The 20314-nt window shown below is 38.6% G+C and overlaps 1 protein-coding gene across 1 annotated transcript in view; it reads right to left on the bottom strand.

Moving 5' to 3' along the window:
- The window catches only part of NAF1 (nuclear assembly factor 1 ribonucleoprotein), a 52080-nt gene that overhangs the window by 18026 nt on the left and 13740 nt on the right, over positions 1 to 20314 (bottom strand). Inside the window, exons 3-4 of the mRNA XM_081091746.1 lie at positions 5850 to 5943; positions 2757 to 2839 (exon numbers count right to left, since the gene is read on the bottom strand). Coding sequence (XP_080947872.1) covers positions 2757 to 2839; positions 5850 to 5943 — 177 coding nt within the window. The remainder of the gene's footprint in view (positions 1 to 2756; positions 2840 to 5849; positions 5944 to 20314) is intronic.

A 20314-nucleotide genomic window follows, 5' to 3' on the forward strand; every position in this document is an offset into this window, starting at 1 on the left:
CATGCACTGCTGGTGGGAATGCAAACTGGTGCAGCCACTGTGGAGAACAGTATGGAGTTTCCTCAAAAAGTAAAAAATGGAACTCCCATTTGACCCAGTGATCCCACTTCTAGGAATATATCCCAAGAAAACAGAAACACCCATCAGAAAGGATATATGCACCCCTGTATTCATAGCAGCACAATTTACAATAGCTAAGATTTGGAAACAGCCTAAGTGCCCATCAGCAGATGAGTGGATTAGAAAACTGTGGTACATCTACCCAGTGGAATACTATGCTGCTATAAAAAAGGAAAAACTTGTACCATTTGCAACAGCACGGATGGAACTGGAGAGCATTATGCTAAGCAAAATAAGCCAGTCAGAGAAAGAATAATATCACATGATCTCATTCATATGTGGGATATAATGAACAACATAAACTGATGAACAAAAACAGATCCAAAGACAAGGTAACACTGAACAGACCGTCCAACCTCAGAGAGAAGGCAGGGGAGGGAGGCGTTAGACATCAACCAAAGGACTTGTATGCATGCATATTAACATAACCAATGGACACAGACACTGGGGTGGTGGGGGCTTGTCCTGGGAAGTAGGAGTGGCGGGGGGTAGAGGGGAGGTCAATCGGGAAAAAAGACATATGTAATACTTTAAGCAATAAAAAAAAAAGACTAATGACGTTGCTATCGGCTGCTAAAATATTTACTGCTATTATTAGTGGAGAGAAATGGCGTGCCTGCACGTAAAGAAAATGAATGCAGTAATCAGTCATTAGTGAACATTGTAGTTCAGCATTAATAATTATATATAACAGGATATCGTAATAATTAAGTTACAAAATTTTTATTAAAACATTTCTTACATACCATTACATTGGCTGGGCCGCAAAAACATTTGTTGGAGGCTGTGAGTTTGACATGCTTAGTGTAAATATTGCATTTTTATCTGACTTCTTTCAAAGTCAATGACAGAAGAGCTGAATATTAACATTACTAATTACAATTATAGGAATGAGAATTTAAATGTAATGGAGGATATAAGAAATGAGAATTTAGAGGTACACTGAAATTGAAATTACTTAAGTTAGCTATTTAGAAAAAAAAAGGACAACAGTCATAAAAATCATAAATAAAAGGAATCATGGAAATAATCTGCTCAATTCAGTGAGAAAAATACAGAAATAAGTTTTCCCTTGCATCTTTTTCCTTTCCGTCTTCTACTACTTTCTTGAGGACAGAAAGACATGTTTTGTTTTTTCACCAGGGCAGAATGTTCTATCCCAATTGGCAGGGAGAACTAGACACAGCACAGTCATCTACTCATTTCCCATTCCTTTCCTCTCTCAACCTTCTCTGAGGTTAAGCCCCTAATGTATCTTTAACTCCTTATAAGACACCAGCAGTACCAATAATTGAAGCAAAAGTATAAAGCCTAGTTATTTTAGGGGAAGAAAGTAGAGCATCATCTTCAGACATTTAAAAGTCTTTGTTCCTCTCACAAACCTTCTCAAGAATTGCCAAAATATATTAGCTCTAGACTTCAATTAGTTCTGCCACCGATTGCTTTGCATTCCTAAGTGATTTATTTCTATTTGGTATAGTAGTCTGTCAACTTATGTGCGAGAATGGAATAAAAGGAAAAGGCAGAGAAAAGGAAAGGTTACTAGTATATGAATGACCCAATGATACAGTTCAAAATATGCCCTTTTTTTGATTAAATGTAAATCATATTTCCTAAAACAAAAAAAAAGAAGCCAACTGTTGCTTATTTGGGAAAAACTAAGCTCCAGAGAGTTGCTTCTACAAAGAATATCAGCTGGTTTCTTATTTGTTTGTTTTCAACTCAATACACATTTACTTAGCACATATAATTTATGAAGGACTGTATTACATAACAGTGGAGGAATACTGCGGTGAATAAAACTCTTTCCCAGAAAAGCAACACTTGATGGGTATTTACCGATTTGATCTGAGTTGTTGGGTTTTTTAAAAATATGGTTTTATTGATTTTTAGGAGAGGGAGAGGGGGAGAGAGAAAAACATTAATGTGACCAGGAAACATCGACTGGCTGCTTCCTACATGCACCCTAACTGGAGATAAGAGTCTTAACTTGGGCACGTGGCCTGACTGGGAATTGAACCAGCAACCTCTTGGTGCACAGGACGACACTCAACCAACTGAGCCACACAGGCCAGGATTAATCTAAGAAAGTTTTATGTCTTCTACTGACTGCTCAGAATTGTGTAACTGTTAGGTAAAATTTGAGGTCTTCCATATCAAGGATGAACACACAGGTTTGTTCCATTATTAAGATATTAAAAGAAACCTCACCTTAAGGATACTACTTAACTATATATATTAATAATCCATAATTTGAGAGCCATTATTCAATGGGACTCACAAACCAAAAAAGTTTCAGACCTACTACATGGTGGAAATAATCTGCTGCATTTAATAGTGAGTACATGGAGAATAGGGAACTGTGTCTTATTTAATATGAAGAGCCACTGCCTAACAAAGTACCCATACATGCCTATTTAATGACTCAATCAGCAAAGAGTAATAAGCAGTATTAAATCAATATACAGACAAAGTACTGATGAAAATTAAGATGTACTAAGGGAATACACAATCTGAGAGTTATAGACTGCTCATCTACTAAAATTAATAAGCTGTTTTTAGGGCAGATAAAGAAAGTCAAAAACACTAAGCCACAAGGAAACAATAATTTGTAGAATTTGAAATTTTTTACAAACCTTCCCTGCTGTCTGCCGATCGCTCTTAAAAATTACAGTCTCCTCATTAACTGGAGGTAGTTTAGGCATAGATTCAATTATTACTGAAAAATGAAACAAAACAGATTATTTTAAGATTTAATCAGGAGGTAATATAGAATTTAAATGAGAATTTAGCCTTTAATATGAAATTTAAGGTGAAATAATATGCCACAGTAACTATGCCTCATGGATAAACAAATTCTATTTATTAAACATAGCACAGTGAAATAGATTCTACATATTTTATTTCATACAAAAAGCTAAAATTCTAAGAAAGCTAAAATTAAAGTATAAAATCTCACAGAAAATTTGACTCACCCATTAAAATCAACAAATTCAAGCCATGTACATTTTCTCAAGCAATTTTTACCCCAAAAACGTATAATTTAGTCACAAAACTCCTGTTTTAGAAAAAATTAGTTTTCTTTCTCACTCTAGACATTCTTTTCTATGAGCACTTATTACTTACTGCTATATGAAAAAGTTAACCACAGAAGTATCTTCCTCTGAACAGATGAAGAATGAGAGAGCACACAGTAATTTTTATCACTTTTTCTCAAAAAGCAAAAGCATTATCCACTAGTCTAGCATACCCCAATTCTTTTTAAGTGCCACAAATGTTAAACAATCTATTACAGCAAAAAGGGGGGTGGGGGGAAAGATAGGTTCTTAGAAAATTAGAGCAACGAGCAAGACTACTTTGTCACATTATATAGATAATGCCATCTCTACTTAGAAAAAACATATTAGTTCAGATTGTGAAGATTCATTCAAAAAATTTCAGCTAATTTTTTTTCCTAAATACCAACTTTATTGTAGAGGGTTCCCACCTGGGATACCACCTTCTTAAATAAAAAAGTGCACAGAAAAAAAGGGGGATTTAGAAACCTTTGTATAATATCTACATCTCGGGCCCCCAGGGCAGGAAGGGGGAAATTGCTAGGTGGACTACAGAGGTGGGAGCAGGGCCTTTGTATCTGTAAGCCCACATCCACCCTAAATATGAGGGTGGGGGCAAGATGATCTTGGAGAGACTAGGGAGACCCCAACCCAGAGGCAAAATGGCAATGGGGATGGGAGTGTGGGGGGCAGCAACTAGTGCTTCTAAATTCTGAATGTACATATAAGCAACCAATCATGAGTCAACATTCTTTGAGTTAGATCTGCTTCTGGAATAAAGATAAGGATAGTGAGCACTAATAGAATTCATTCTCAATCATCTCCTACAATCTCCTATATACATCAAGTCTAATAAATGTTCAATTCATACGATATAATCAAGTAATTACCCGTTTCACTTATTTATGCATATTATTAAATACCATAAGGAAAGAAGTTAGCTTGAAATGCAGGCAGATATGGTAGGGGTCCAGTGGAAAACAAAGGCACATAGGGGCAGACATGGCAGTGTGAGCAAGCCTAATCACAGAAACCAACCTAGCAGAAATAAAAAAAAATGTTTCTGGACTCAAAGCAGGAGGCATGGGAAAACAAGGGAGAGCCTGCAGTCACAAGGTGTACAAAGGCATAGAAAAAGAGAAAGTTCAACACAGGAACAGAGAATAGAGAAAGAACACATAGGAACAGGGAAAGATCGGGTCTGTTGCTGGGCAAAAACAATTGAGGGAATCGATCAATTGATGACACAGATAGGCTTGTAGCAAATATATACCCCTGGACTACAAGGCTTTAAGGGGCATCCCATTACTGGGTCCCCCTCCCCTTGCAGGGAGTCTGACTCTGCTTGTAATAATTTTCCACACTTTTGCTTAAATCTTCTGGTCCATTCTTTCGAGTCACAAGACATGACCCCGGGGGGAAATCCTTGGCTCACTGTTCCAGTTATCACAATAAGATGACTCAAAAACTAATGTAATAACTTGAGAATTATGTATAGAGTTTTAATAACTATGCTTTTTATTAAAAATGTTCCACTTTAACCTAAATTTTAATAAATTACAAAAGTACAGATTTATCTAAATTTATATTAATTTTTTAAAAAAACACTGATATGTATACTATTAGAAAAAGGTCAAAAGATAAAGTCTAATTTCTACCAATGACTCATTATACAACTGATCATAAATGCAAGTGAAACATTTTTCTGGGTCCCTTAAGTCCTAAAAACTAAGGGAGCTGGTATATGACCTACTTTTTTTTCCCAGTTCAAAAATCCTATGACTGTCAACGCTGAGTTCTATTCTCAAATGTATCTCACAATGAGAGTTAATGGCAGCTACGTTAATTTCAAGGCCCTTTGATACCTAACTCTTGGAACTAAAAGGAAATCCTTAATGTCTAGTTGTCTCATATTCAACAGTTTCATATTTCGTGCCATTCATATCAGTATTACATCACAGACATTCCTAATTTACATGTTTATAAAATAAAATTTAAGGCAGTAAGCAGAATAATGCCCCCTCCACAAAAGAAGATAACCACACCCTAATCCCTAAACATGTGAATGTTACCTTTCATTAAAAATAAATAAATAATTTTTTTTTCATTGCAGTTGTGATTAGTGTTAAGAACCTTGAGATGGAGCAATTACCCTAGAATACACATGAAGGACTAAGGAGTCTGTAAAAGCAGAGAAGCTTTCCAGGCTCTGTTCAGAGAGAAGTTACATTATTGGTTTTGAGGGTGAAAGAAGGGAGTCTGGAACCAAGGAGTGCAGGCAGCTGTTAGAAGTTGAATGGAGAAAGGAAATGAATTCTCCCCTAGAGCCTCTACAAAAAAAATTGAAGCCCTGATGGGCCCCCTGATTTTAACTCAGTAAGATTCATGACAGATTTCTGGCCCAAAGAACTGCAAAATAATAACTTTGTATTATTTTAAGCCACTAAATTTGTAGTAACTTAATAGCAATAGAAAACGAATATTGCACATCAAAGAAAATTCTGGAGAAACATGTCAGTAAAAGCAGACTTTAAATTTTTATAAAGAAAATATATTTATGAATTACATAAGTAAAATTAAATTTATCTGTTCAAAATTCACTAGTCATAAAATCTCTGATTTGATTAATGCATTACTTATATATCATTTTTATTAATAAAATTATTTACATACCTAATTGTTCAATAATACTTGAAACCATCCCAAGAGGCTTTAATTCAATATCTTCAGGCAAAATAATAGTTAGTTCTTCAACTGAAGGTAGTTCCTATTATATAAAAAAAAACAAACATTAATCTTCCTCCAGCTTCAACAACTTTAAAAAAAAATTAGCTTCCATTTAAATACTATTCACATTTATGAAGATGCAAAATTAAGTACTTATACCATCCCCTTGATGTAATCTATTTTAGTGTCTAACAGCATTTCTCCCACCTCCATCTCCCCATTTAAGTGACTTATATGTCGTGCCCACTCCCTAACCCAGATAGACTGAGAATATAGACAGAAGTACCATTCGAGATTTTCCCAATCACACTTGAACAAGAGACCAATAAAAAAGAAAAAGTTATTGTTAAGGAATCCAAGATTAAAAAAAGAGACAATTCACATAATTCCCAGAGACATTCCATTTGAGAAAAAAAAAAACAAAAAAAACCCAGTTCTACTGGTCACTCACTAGTTTCTCCACAGAGGAAGAGTTCTCTCTCTTAGCTGCCTTGATTTGATTAATCAATTAAATTTACTGTGATTAAGTTGTTGAACAGAGATGCAGCAGTCCTTTTCAGGGCTTTGTGAAAGAAGAGTTAAGTGTCTGGCCTCTTTAGGAAAAAATACAGAATTACTGGAAACCGAATGTAGGCATCAGCCCAGGGAAAAGTGTTGAGAGTGTTGCCTGTTTTCGTCCCTCCCTAGGTTAAAAACCAAATTTTTAACATCAGAAGATTTCTTTTTTCTAATCCAGCACCTAATTCAGTTGCTATAGAAACTAGACATTGAAGTAGAGATGAAATTGAAGAAAAATCTAAGCCTGAAATGGGCCGTAGCCTTTAAATTGAATAAACATAGCTTTCTTTCTATTCTTGACCTTTGCCAAAAGATCACAATTAATGGCATGTTAGGAGTTAGTTTGGGAGGAGAAAGATAACTTCTGGATAAATGTTGAAAAAGGTTGGAAAACCTAAATAATACAGTGTTATTACAGATGAATGCATCAATGGTAATGAATTTCCTCTACAGGGACTCAAAAAAAGTTTTTAACAAAACCACTTACCCAGTATCAAAGTATAACTTGCTTCAGGGACGTGCTATTTTCTGATCAAGGATTACTTATAAAGAGCCTCACTAAGAGTCTTAAACACATTGCGTACCGCATAGAAATCTCTAAGACATACACCAGGGACCGCACATTTTTGGGCAAACTGCATGTTATTTAAATCATCATAATGCACTTTAGGTGTTGTTTTTCAATAATTACAACATTTTTATTTACAAAAACAATTAAACAATTAAAGTTCCTAGTATTTTTTTAACGTATGGTACTGCGTAAAACATTTTCCTCTATGAAGAGGGACCAAACAAAATTTACATAAGTATCTAGATTCGCTCCTTTTTCCATGGGTGTGAAAAACGAGAACACTCGTGAGCAGTCCTTAAGAGATGGCGCACGAAGCACGAGAACACTCCTGAGCGGTACGAAATGTGTTAAGCAACGCAATGCAGAAGACTTACCTCTGCATGGTTGTGGAAGGAATGATTGTGTCTTACATATCAGAACTTTTCTGTACTTTTAGGAAGAGGACAACCACTTGTCATTTTATCATATTAAATACAGAGAGTCTTTTCTTGGCAAGACCATTACTTGAAAGTGGTCCATGTGTTTATCAGAATAGTGAAGAAAGTTCAGTTGTTAGAACTAGTAAAGGACATGTGATATAAAATAGCCTTGTTTATGAAGTTCTTAGCTAAAGAAACCCCACACCCCGTGAAATATAAGACTGGAAAACTATAATGTCAAGAGACTGCAGACAGCAGGGCTTTAATGATATTTTAGAGGAAAACTGTCATACGGATCCCACACCGATTCTGGTTCAGAGAGTGGCACCTCTTACAATTGGCCAATGTTATTTTTAACATGGTAGTATAGTGATGAAATCTGCCCTGTTGCCCACCCAAATTACAGGAAGATCTAGAGGAAAAACTGTCATTACTTTTGGACTATGATAGAACCTACTAGATAAATAAAATCAGGAGTGTGCTGGTAGAAGAAAGGGTAGGGAAATCTCTGAGAGAAGTGCTGTTAGATCTTTAATAAAATATCTGAACTCGATAGAAGTACAGACCACATGCCATTAACACTTCAGAGACAAAAATCAATGCTATTCTCAAATACTAAATAAATGTTATTTGTACAAAATGAAAGGTTTCTCATTCTGTATTTTCTATTAGGAGGAATAAAATCCCATGCAATGTAATTATGTTTTCATACAAATCTAAACTTGATACTGTTTTTGGCTTTTTAAAACTTTAAAGCATAAAACTAATACAAGTATCTGGGTTTTTTTAAAAAAGGAAACAAGTAGTAAAAAAGAGTGCAAAGTAAAAAGAAAAAAATTCCCCTAATGTATTCCTTTCAACCTCGCAATTCCTCTCCATAGATTGCTGTTGTTAAAGTCTTTCAAATATATTTACTATGCAGATATAAACTTCACATTACTAACTTTAAAATGTTTCACTTAAATAAAATAGACATCATGACATAAGCTATCCTTTTCACCTATTACATCTTACACATCCTTCTACACCAAAACATAAATATCTATCTAATTTTATTTAAACATTCTTATGGTATTCCACTATATAGATATACCATAATTTAGTACACCTGTCACCTAATGAAACACCTGCCTTCTTCAAATTTTTACCATTACACACAATGAAACAATATTTATTCTTTCACATGTATTTCTGAATAAGTGCTGTGATAAATTCTCCTAAGTGTAGTAACTGCTAAATCCAAAGACATGAGCATTTTTAATTTTGACAGGTTCATTCCAAAAAGGTTACATCAATTCACACTTCCACAAATTATATATACGAGATTTTCCTACATCTTTGCCATCATTAATAAGCCATCACTAATAAGCAAATATTTTCCAGTCTAATGGGTCTAAAACAGTATCTTGTTTTAATTGGAATTTCTTCATTAATCAAGAAAACTGAATATTTTTGCATGTTTTCTGGTTATTTTTATGTATTTATGAATTGTTTGTATATTTTACATGGTTGTCTTATCTTTTTATTAATTTATAAGATAACTAAGTTTTTAAGAATGTCTGCCCTTTATACAAATACTAGAGACCTGGTGCACAGATTTGTGCACCAGTGGGGTCCCTTGGCCTGGCTTGTGGGGACTGGGCTGAAACCGGCTCTCTGACATCCCCCGAGGGGTCCTGGATTGCTAGAGGGTGGTTCTCGGGTGATGCACCCTGGAATTGGGCTCCCTCTCTCTGGTTCCAGGTATGTCACCTGAGAACCGCAGCTCCCAAGTTATTGCAGCTCGGCAGCTCCTGTGTTGAGCATCTGGCCCTGATGGTCATTGCGCGTCACAGCTACTAGTCGGACGGTCATTTAGGCTTTTATATATATAATAAATGTAGCAAATACCCACTCCCTCACCTCCCAGCATATTCTTTAGCATTTGTTGTGTAATGAACTTTAGTTATTTTAATTTTTATGTAGCAAATATATCAATCTTTTCTTTTCTTAGCTTTTTGAGACTTGTGTAAGTTACATTTAGAAAGACCTGCCCTTGATGAAATTAACTTTTAAAATTCACTCATGTTTTCATTGCTCTTCTAGTTTCATTTTTAATATTTGCATATTTGGTCCATTTGTGATTTTATCTAATTTAATAAAAGAGAAACATGGTAATTGGCGTACGACCGCTACCCTTCCCATTGGCTAATCAGGGAGATATGCAAATTAACTGTCAGCCAAGATGGCGACCAGCAGCTAGGGGAAGCTTGAAACTAACATGAGGCTTGCTTGCTTCAGTGATGGGAGGAAACCAACGTTCCCTGCCTGCCTTGGAGGCATCTGAGCCTGCAGTTTCTAACATTGTAACAAATATAGAAGCTAAAAAAGAAAACCCAGAAACCAGCTTTCAGCGAGCTGGGATCTCAGAGCTGGAGTCAGAGCTGGAGTTATACATTGTTTCGATTACCTACTTTCAGCAGCGGAGGCCTAAGAGCTGAAGCCTCAGAGCTAAAGCTGGCCAAGAATTAAAAAAAGAAAAAGAAAAAAAGGAGTGGTTGGGAGCTTCTGTCAACCGCCAGACTGAAAACAGCCCTCAGCCCCTCACCCAGGCTGGCCAGGCACCCCAGTGGGGACCCCCACCCTGAATGGTGTGTGACCAGCTGCAAACAGCCATCATCCCCTCACCCAGGCTGGCCAGGCACCCCAGTGGGGACCCCCACCATGATCCAGAACACCCTTCAGGGCAAACCAGCCAGCCCCACCCATGCACCAGACCTCTACCCTATATAGTAAAAGGGTAATATGCCTCCCAGCACCGGGATCAGTGGAGCCGCGAGGCCTCCCGGCACCGGGATCAGTGTGACAGGGGGCAACGCCCAAACCCCCTTATTGTCCTGCGGCTCTCTGTGTGACAGGGGGTGGGGCCACAACCTCCCTATCCGCCCTGCTCAGTTCGTGACAGGAGAAGGTGCAACAACCTCCTGATGAGCCCTGCTCTGTGCCTGATACGGGGGAGCTCCCCAACCTCTGATCGCCCTGCGGCTCTGTGTGTGACAGGGTGTGGCACCCCAACCCGCCCCCCCCCCCCCACGGGCCCTGCTCTGTGTGTGACAGGGTAGAGCCATAACCTCCCCATAGGCCCTGCCCTGAGTGTGAGAGTGGTGGCGCCCCAACCCCCTGATCGGCCGTACCCTGAGCATGACTGGGGGTGGCATCACAACCTCCCAATCCGCCCTGCTCTGTGCATGACCGGGGGCGGCGCCCCAACTCCCCAGTCGGCCCTGCTCTGAGCCCAACCAAGGGCTGCACCTAGGGATTGGGCCTGCCCTCTGCAACCCGGGAGCAGGCCTAAGCCAGCAGGGCGTTATCTCCCGAGGGGTCCCAGACTGCAAGAGGGCACAGGCCAGGCTGAGGGGTCCCCCCTTCCCCTTTATCAGGTACAGAGCAGGGCCGATCAGGGAGTTGGGGCGCCTTCCCCTGTCATGAACAGAGCAGGGCCGATAGGGAGGTTATGGCCCCACCCCCCGTCACACACAGAGCCGCAGGGCGATCAGGGGGTTTGGGCGCTGCCCCCAGTCACGATGATCCCGGTGCCGGGAGGCCTCTCACCTCCTCTGATCCTGGTGCTGGGAGGCATATTACCCTTTTACTATATAGAATAGAGGCCTGGTGCATGGGTGGGGGCTGGCTGGTTTGCCCTGAAGGGTGTCCTGGATCAGGGTGGAGGTCCCCACTGGGGTGCCTGGCCAGCCTGGGTGAGGGGATGATGGCTGTTTGCAGCTGGTCACACACCCTTCAGGGTGGGGGTCCCCACTGGGGTGCCTGGCCAGCCTGGGTGAGGGGATGATGGCTGTTTGCAGCTGGTCACACACCATTCAGGGTGGGGGTCCCCACTGGGGTGCCTGGCCAGTCTGGGTGAGGGGCTGAGGACTGTTTTCAGGCCAACAGTCCAAAGAAGCTCCCAACTGCTCCTTTTTTTCTTTTCTTTTTTTTATTCTGGGCCAGCTTTAGCTCTGAGGCTTGGCTCTAGCTCTGAGGCCTCAGCTGCTGAAAGAAAGTATCTGGTTTGTTTAGGTTCTATAATCGAAACTCTGTATCAACTCAAGCTCTGAGATCCCAGCCCCCTGAAAGCTGGTTTCTGGGGTTTTGTTTAGCTTCTATATTTGTTACAATGTTTCTTAAAGTGCAAGCTCAGAGGCCGGCAAAGCAGACGGGGAACGTTGCAGTCCTCCGTCACTGATGCAAGCAAGCCTCATGTTCAGTTTAAGCTGCCTGACTGCCGGCCGCCATCTTGGCTGGCAGTTAATTTGCATATCACCCTGATTAGCCAATGGGAAGGGTAACGGTCGTATGCCAATTACCATGTTTCTCTTTTATTAGATAGGATTCTTGAGAGAGAACCAAGATGGCGGCATAGGTAAACACCAGAGATTGCTGCCTCACACAACCACTTCAAAAATACAACTAAACGACAGAACGGACATCACCCAGAACCACAGGAAGGCTGGCTGAAGGGAAATTCTTCAACTACAAGGAAAGAGAACAGCATACCGAGACTCAGAGGAGGCCCAGTGTGGAAAATACAAAGGTGCAGAGGTGCGCGCGGAGCGGGCTGGCGGCTGAGGGCGCGGTTGTCTGTTTCAATCGGGAGGGAGTCTCAGGCTCTGAGCTTCAGTTCTGGGCGAGTCTCTAGGGACCCAGAATCAAACGGGAGAAGAGGGACTGTCTGGCATAGGTCGGAACATGAGGGCAGCTTTCTCTCCGAGGTTTGCAGTGGTTGCTGGGACTCTGAGAGGCAGAGCCTCTGGGGACAGGACTGAGAGCAGCCATAACTGCTCACACTGCCTGCCCTGTTGATCCCCTGGGACCAGCCCCAACCAAGCCCTGCACAAAGGCATTTGCCGGATAGCCTCTGGCAAAGGCTAGATTAGCACCTCCCCAGAGGACGGAAGTTCTCCCACTGCAGACACAGCTGATTCTCACAGCCAGCTGGCCTGGAGGTCAAATCCCGCCAAGTATTACCTACAACAATCAAGGCTTAACTACAACAAGACTGTGCACAAAGACCACTAGGGGGTGCACCAAGAAAGCATAAAATATGCAGAGACAAAGAAACAGGACAAAATTGTCAATGGAGGATATAGAGTTCAGAACCACACTTTTAAGGTCTTTCAATAAGTTTCTAGGAACTGCCAATAAACTTAATGAGATCTACAAGAAATCTAATGAGACCCTCGATGTTGTGATAAAGAACCAACTAGAAATTAAGCATACACTGACTGAAATAAAGAATATTATACAGACACCCAACAGCAGACCAGAGGATCGCAAGAATCAAGTCAAAGATTTGAAATGTGAAGAAGCAAAAAACACCCAACCGGAAAAGCAAAATGAAAAAAGAATCCGAAAATACGAAGATAGTGTAAGGAGCCTCTGGGACAGCTTCAAGCATACCAACATCAGAATTATAGGGGTGCCAGAAGATGAGAGAAAGCAAGATATTGAAAACCTATTTGAAGAAATAATGACAGAAAACTTCCCCTACCTGGTGAAAGAAATAGACTTACAGGTCCAGGAAGCGCAGAGAACCCCAAACAAAAGGAATCCAAAGAGGACCACACCAAGACACATCATAATTAAAATGCCAAGAACAAAAGACAAAGAGAGAATCTTAAAAGCAGCAAGAGAAAGAAACTCAGTTACCTACAAGGGAATACCCATATGACCGTCAGCTGATTTCTCAACAGAAACTTTGCAGGCCAGAAGGGAATGGCAAGAAATATTCAAAGTGATGAACCTACAACCAAGATTACTTTATCCAGCAAAGCTATCATTCAGAATTGAAGGTCAGATAAAGAGCTTCACAGATAAGGAAAAGCTAAAGGAGTTCATCACCACCAAACCAGTATTATATGAAATGCTGAAAGGTATCCTTTAAGAAGAGGAAGAAGAAGAAAAAGGTAAAGATACAAATTATGAACAACAAATATGCATCTATCAAAAAGTGAATCTAAGAATCAAGTGAATAAATAATCTGATGAACAGAATGAACTGGTGATTATAACAGAATCAGGGACATAGAAAGGGAATGGACTGACTATTCTCGGGGGGTAAAGGGGTGAGGGGGATGCGGGAAGAGACTGGACAAAAATCGTGCACTTATGTGCCCATCAGTAGATGAATGGATTAGAAAACTGTGGTACATCTACACGATGGAATACTATGCTGCTCTAAAAAGGAAGGAACTCTTACCATTTGCAATGTCATGGATGGAACTGGAGAGCATTATGCTAAGTGAAATAAGCCAGTCAGTGAAGGAAAAATACCACATGATCTCACTCATTCATGGATAATAGAGACCATTATAAACTTTTGAACAATAATAGATACAGAGGCAGAGCTGCCTCAAACAGATTGTCAAACTGCAGCGGGAAGGCCAGGGAAGGTTGTGGGGCAGGAGGTAGGGGGGTAAGAGATCAACTAAAGGACTTGTATGCATGCATATAAGCATAACCAATGGACATAAGACACTGGGGGATAGGGGAGGCTAGGGGACTGTCTAGGGCGGGGGGATAAAATGGACACATATGTAATACCCTTTGTAATACTTTAAGCAATAAATTTAAAAAAAAATCTTGCACTCATGGATGAGGACAGTGGGTGGGGAGTGAGGGCGGAGGGTGGGGTGGGAACTGGGAGGAGGGGAGTTATGGGGGGAAAAAAGAGAAACAAATGTAATAATCTGAACAATAAAGATTTAATAAAAAAAAAATGGATTCTTCATAGAGTACTATTTAAGCACCAGAAAACATCATGCTGAAATTTGTGTCTAGGGATTTTCTTATGTATTCACTATGTTACATATTTTAAAAATATACGTACTCCTTCTTTCCAGTATTAGTACATCATATTTTTCACTTTTCAGCATTGGTTGGTATTTCCAGAATGTCAACTATCAATCAACTGTGATATGTCCAATTCTTTATTAGGAACTTTTTAAATGGTTAGCAAAACGATACATTTTTATTGGAATATCTTTCTAATAAGATTAAGAAAGTATCCATCTATTCCTATCTTACCAAGTTTTATTTTTTAAATCAGAAATGATTATTGATGTTTATCAAATGCTTTTTTATAATCTTTTGAGATCATTATAATTTATTCTGAGTTAAGCAGGTCAGTCTATATAGTCTGATGAAGTCTCTGCTCTAAGAATGTCTATGAAACATCCAGCATGAGGAATACAAGGGAAGATGCACAAAGCCTGAATATTTGTAGTGTGTAAGGACTGATACTTATGGTCAAAAACAAACTGGCAGGCCCCCTTAATTCTTGTTGCTACCCTATTTTGACCGATGTATGACCAGAAATAAAAGTTTTGCCCACAATCGGGCAAGATCTCTAATTTCATATAGAACCAAACTTAGGGGAGAAAACACAGGCACTGTGATCTGTGATCACCACCATACTCTTAATTCCAGTTCAATGATCCCAGTACGTTCTTAACACATGTATATACACTTTCCTGAGCATTCCTTAAAGAAGCCAATGAAGGCATTATGTTGCCTCTTAATAGAAACAAACCTGCCTATAAAAGTGTTGTGCATAAAATCTCTATCCAAAATATCTGCAGAACACAAAAGCTATATAAAAAACTAAATATTATACATGAAACATGGCTGACATGAGTGGAATCAGTAAGTGAAATCAAGCCTGTACAATTCCAGGTTGAAAGCCTATTACAGAGTTTGCCCTTGAAAGTCCAGTTAAATCAAGCAGTATAGTAGTGTATTTGCTTTGAAAATGGCAGACATTTTGGGACCAACCAAGGGAGAAAAGATACATTTGTGTTTTTTTAAATGAGCATGCTAGAAAAGTAGGACCAAAGAGGGAAAATATCATCCCAAACTCCATCAAGAAATCACCCAAGCGATGTGCTTTCTATAAAGGTCTGTGGCAGGTTTAGAGGTAGAACTTCAAAGGGAAAGTTCTTGGATTGCCATGTCAAAATGGGCAATAAGAGATCTTGTATTGATGTTTGGATGTCAAATATCCCCTTCTCTTCCCTAATTGCTATATCTAAACTACTATACCACCAATAAGCCTGGTCACTCTATCAAATTATCCTACTGCTTTTCTTGTTAGACATTACCGTCTAAAATCCTGTTTACTTCTTAAAGTCAATTTTTCTAACTAGACAACAAATCCAACAAAATCTTAACCTGGCCAGTCTTGCGCCTTGCTATAGGACCCAGGACAATGACTAGCACAGAAGAAATGCTTGGTATTTATTTACTAAATGAATAGACTTATTTCATTAGTCCATGCTAAACAAAAATCTCAAAGAGATGAGTCTTTCAGTCAAAGCAAAAATCAGGTATGGAAAATACAATTCTTAGAATTCAAAAGAGAATTCTTGAGGAACAAAAAGAACCTCAACCCAACATCTCAAAAATAAAGTAAAAAAGGCAGGCTTGGAAGGAAGCTTCACTGCCTAGAATTGATAAATAGATACCTCAGGTTTGCAGCAACAAACTTTATTATCATTATTAGATTAACACCTGGCTCCCTGATAACACAGCAGCTGCCCCAGGTAAGATAATAAATAAATCTCCTCAGTCTCATAGGTCTCATAATCTCCTTAAGGAAATAAAAAAATCAATCACTTCGATTTTCTGTGAGTGAGGAAAGGATGTGTATGTGTATGACAGAAAAGGAGAAACAAATAGATACACTCCAATACGAAAAAAAATATGGCAAAACACTACCATTTTGACCCTGTACATAGAATAAAATATAAAGAATCAGAAATAAAATTCACACAGATTAACTAAAAAATTATAGGTAAAAAATTACAGGTAGAGGTGAGGGAAACTTAAGATAGAAAAAGCTTCTTCATCATATAAGTAAAAATCAAATTTACTGAAAATAACAGAAGAAGGCTATTTACTGCAAGTGAAGAAGTTTAAAATATGAACCTACTACCCTCATGGAAAGATGGATGAGTGGGTGGGAAAAACTAATTTTATTCTGCTTGTCCAATACTAGACACTTATTTATTTAAATTTAATTAAATAAAATTTAAAATGCACTCTCCAGTCACACTAACCACATTTCAAGTACTCAAGTAGCATAAGACAAAGGCTTAAGCACACATTAAGTTAGAGTGTATTTCTATCATTGCAGGAAGACCTACCTATTGAACAGCACTGCTTTATAGTGTCATACATCCAAAAGTCCTCTATTACAAAACATAACCAGGAATAGCACCAATGAATAGCACCAATCTATTTTCAGTCACTAATACAGGTATAATTTTAAGACCATATTATAACAGTATACACCATATGACTATGAAGTCTTAATGCTAACCTGATTATTCTACTTGGGAAACAAAGATTTGTGAAAAACATCTATTTTCATAATTGTTATTTTCCAAAATTAAAATGAAACTAAATGTTTTTTACGTACAGTACCTGCAACTAGAGATAAATATCCATGCTATCATTTAAATAAAATTAATGTTTACAGACTCAAAAATCAAGAGTAGAAATAATTTTTCTGGACACATTCAATACTTCTATATTCAATAACAAAGAGTAGGCAACTAAAAGAAAAAAATATTTCATTCATATCATCAGCAAAAGAAAAGGTCATATGGAAACAAAAATCCCCAGACACATCACAGCATTTGGCAAATGAACCACTGGAATTTAACATAGTAAAGCAATCCAATTAATTTTCCTAGATACTCTATAGTTCCAAGTCAAAGGCTTTAAGAGGCAATATGGCCCAAGCAAATACAATTTTAGAAAGCTTACATTAGATGATACAATCATCCTTCACATGACAAAACATGCAATATATATATATTAGTCAGAAACCAAATAATCAGTAGTTTAAATGGTCAAATAACAATGTTATTGAGCACATCTCCCCAAGTACTGAAAATATAGCAGACTGGAACCTCGCTATTACTAGAGTTCTGCTCCTCCTCACTTAGGCAAGTCACTTTCTGGGTATCAGTTTTCTTATAAATAGTGAAGAAACTAACCAAAAATTCTGATAATGCATAAAAATGGCTAATAATGCAATTAAAAAATTTAATAGCATGTAATAAAAAAGTGAGTGTGTAAATGTAATAAATGGGTCAAAAGTGGCTTTCTAAAAAGATGACATTCATACTTCCCTAGCCCTCTGAAGGCTTATTATAGGCTAGGGCAGAGGTCGGCAAACTGCGCTCATGAGCCACATGCGGCTCTTTGGCCCCTTGAGTGTGGCTCTTCCACAAAACACCACAGGTGGGCGCGCACATACAATGTGATTGAAACTTCATGGCCCATGCACAGAAGTTGGTTTTCGGCCTGGGCGAGTCTATTTTGAAGAAGTGGCATTAGAAGAAGTGGGGGGTGTTGGTCGGTCAGGCGACGGGAGACATGCAGGCTTGCCGTGGGATACGCAGTGCGGGGGAGGCGCAGTGCAGGGGTGGCACGGGATTCATGCACGAGTTGAGGATGGGAGAGTTGGAAGGGGTCAACCTCAGTGAATGTACCTCAATCAGACTGAGGACGTTTTCAGCAAAGGCCAGCTTAGGAGTACCCTAATTAAGTTAATAACAATGTACCTACCTATATAGTTTAAGTTTAAAAAATTTGGCTCTCAAAAGAAATTTCAATCGTTGTACTGTTGATATTTGGCTCTGCTGACTAATGAGTTTGCTGACCACTGGGCTAGGAGGAAAAATCAGTAATCTGATGGCCTTCTGAGGCAAAATTATCTAAAGAACCTTAATTTGGGTTTTCACTCACAAATATAAAAAAGGGCAGCAGCAGGGTGTACTGGGAAAGGAATCGCTCCAAATGGCAACTAACCTTTTGGTTGCTAGTTTGGGGAGAAGTTTTAAAAGTGAGGAAAGCAGAATGAAATTTGACCACTTTTCTCATATTACTTAAGAATAGAGGACATAGAAGTGGCTGCCAATTACCTGATGCTATTAGGTGTGCCTTCACTTTTCAGATATGGTTGGAAAGTAAGATCCAATCCCTGGAGTACTGGGGGCCATTATTAGAAACTTGTTTCCCCCTATAGCTGGTAAAACATGTATATATATAAAAAGCCAGTAATCGTAACGCCTGAATGACCAGCCAGATCAGGGGCGGGGCAGCCAACCTCCTGTGTCCCTTCCCCCTGCACTGGCCAGGCCCCGATCAGCCCCCATTGGGGCAGGCTGGCCAGACCCCACCCGTGGACGAATTCGTGCACTGGGCCTCTAGTATTAGATAAAAGAATGGATTAGATCTGTACACTAAGTGTGTTAACTATGATCACATATAATACTTGGTCTAACTCATCAACTTCTTTAGGAAAAATACCTTTACAACATTTCATGGAACTCAGCTATTTCTTTAGCTAAGTAATTAATTGCCCTCATTAATTACCCTATTGTATATAACACTAAACTCAGAAGTCTAGCCCATTAAATATTTTCATCTAAAAAATAAAAGTTGGGCAAAATAAACAAAAGAAAATATAAACAAATGGGACTACATCAAACAAAACAGCTTTGCACAGCAAAAGAAACCATGATCAAAATGAAAAGGGAACCCACTGTATGGGAAAACATATTTGCCAATAATACATCTGATAAGAGGTTAATTTCTAAAACATATAAAGAACTCATATAACTCAACAAAAGGAAGACAACCCAATTTAAAAATAGGCACTTCTCCAAAGAGGGCATACAGATGACCAATAGACACACACGAAAAATGCTGAATGTCACTAATCATCAGAGAGATGCAAATTAAAACTAAAATGAACTATCACCTCTGACCTACCAGAATGGCCAGCATCAATATATCAACAAACAAGTGCTTACAAAGATGTGGAAAAAAAGGGAATGCTAGTACACTGCTGGTGAGGATGCAGATTGGTGCAGTCACTATGGAAAACAGTATGGAATTTACTCAAAAAATTAAAAATGGAACTACTGTTTGACCCAACAATCCCACTTCTAAGAATATATCCTAAGAAGCCCAAAACACCAATCAGAAATCATATATGTTCATAGCAGCATTACTTACAATAGCTAAGATCTGGAAACAGTCCAAGTGCCATCAGTAGATGAGTGGATAGAAAAAGCTGTGGTACATTTACACAATGGAATACTATGTAGCTGTAAAAAAAGACAGATTTCTTGTCCTTTGTTGGCAACATGAATGGACGTGAAGATTATGCTGAGCAAAGCCAGGTAGGAAAAGACAACTATCACATGATCTCACTTAAATGTGAAATCTAATGAACATAATACACTGCCTAACAAAATAGATCCAGAGGCATGAAGGTGTGGAACAGACTGACATATCTCAGAGAGGAATGGGGAGACAGTAAGAGATTAACCAAAGAACTTACATACATATATGCATGGTAGCCAATGGACACAGACAATAGTGTGGTAAAGGCCTGGGGTGAGGCAGGGGTTGGCAGGAGGGGAGCAAAAGGGAGAGGGAGAAATTGGGGGACATCTATAATAACCGTCAACAATAAAAATAAATAAATAAAAGTCAACATTTCTTTGTAGTGTCTTTATATTTTTCTTTTTTTAAATAAATACAATGCTCTCATCCTATTTTTCCCCCAAAATTACTGTCACAAAAAAATTTAATAAGAATACCTCCAAAAATTGACACAAATATAAAAGTAAAATACAATTATAATCTATCTCAATAAAACAATGAATTATAGCATTATATTGATACTAACAAAGTCATATTTCATCAAATCTAAGACTGATTTTATGTACCATGAAGATAAAAGCTCTACCAAATAATTGTAAAAATGTCATCAATTCTTAGTCCCATTTAACTTTATGCATGATAATG

This window comes from Myotis nattereri (assembly GCF_964212035.1).
Source record: "Myotis nattereri genome assembly, chromosome: 5".
In the NCBI taxonomy this organism is placed as follows: Eukaryota; Metazoa; Chordata; class Mammalia; order Chiroptera; family Vespertilionidae; genus Myotis; species Myotis nattereri.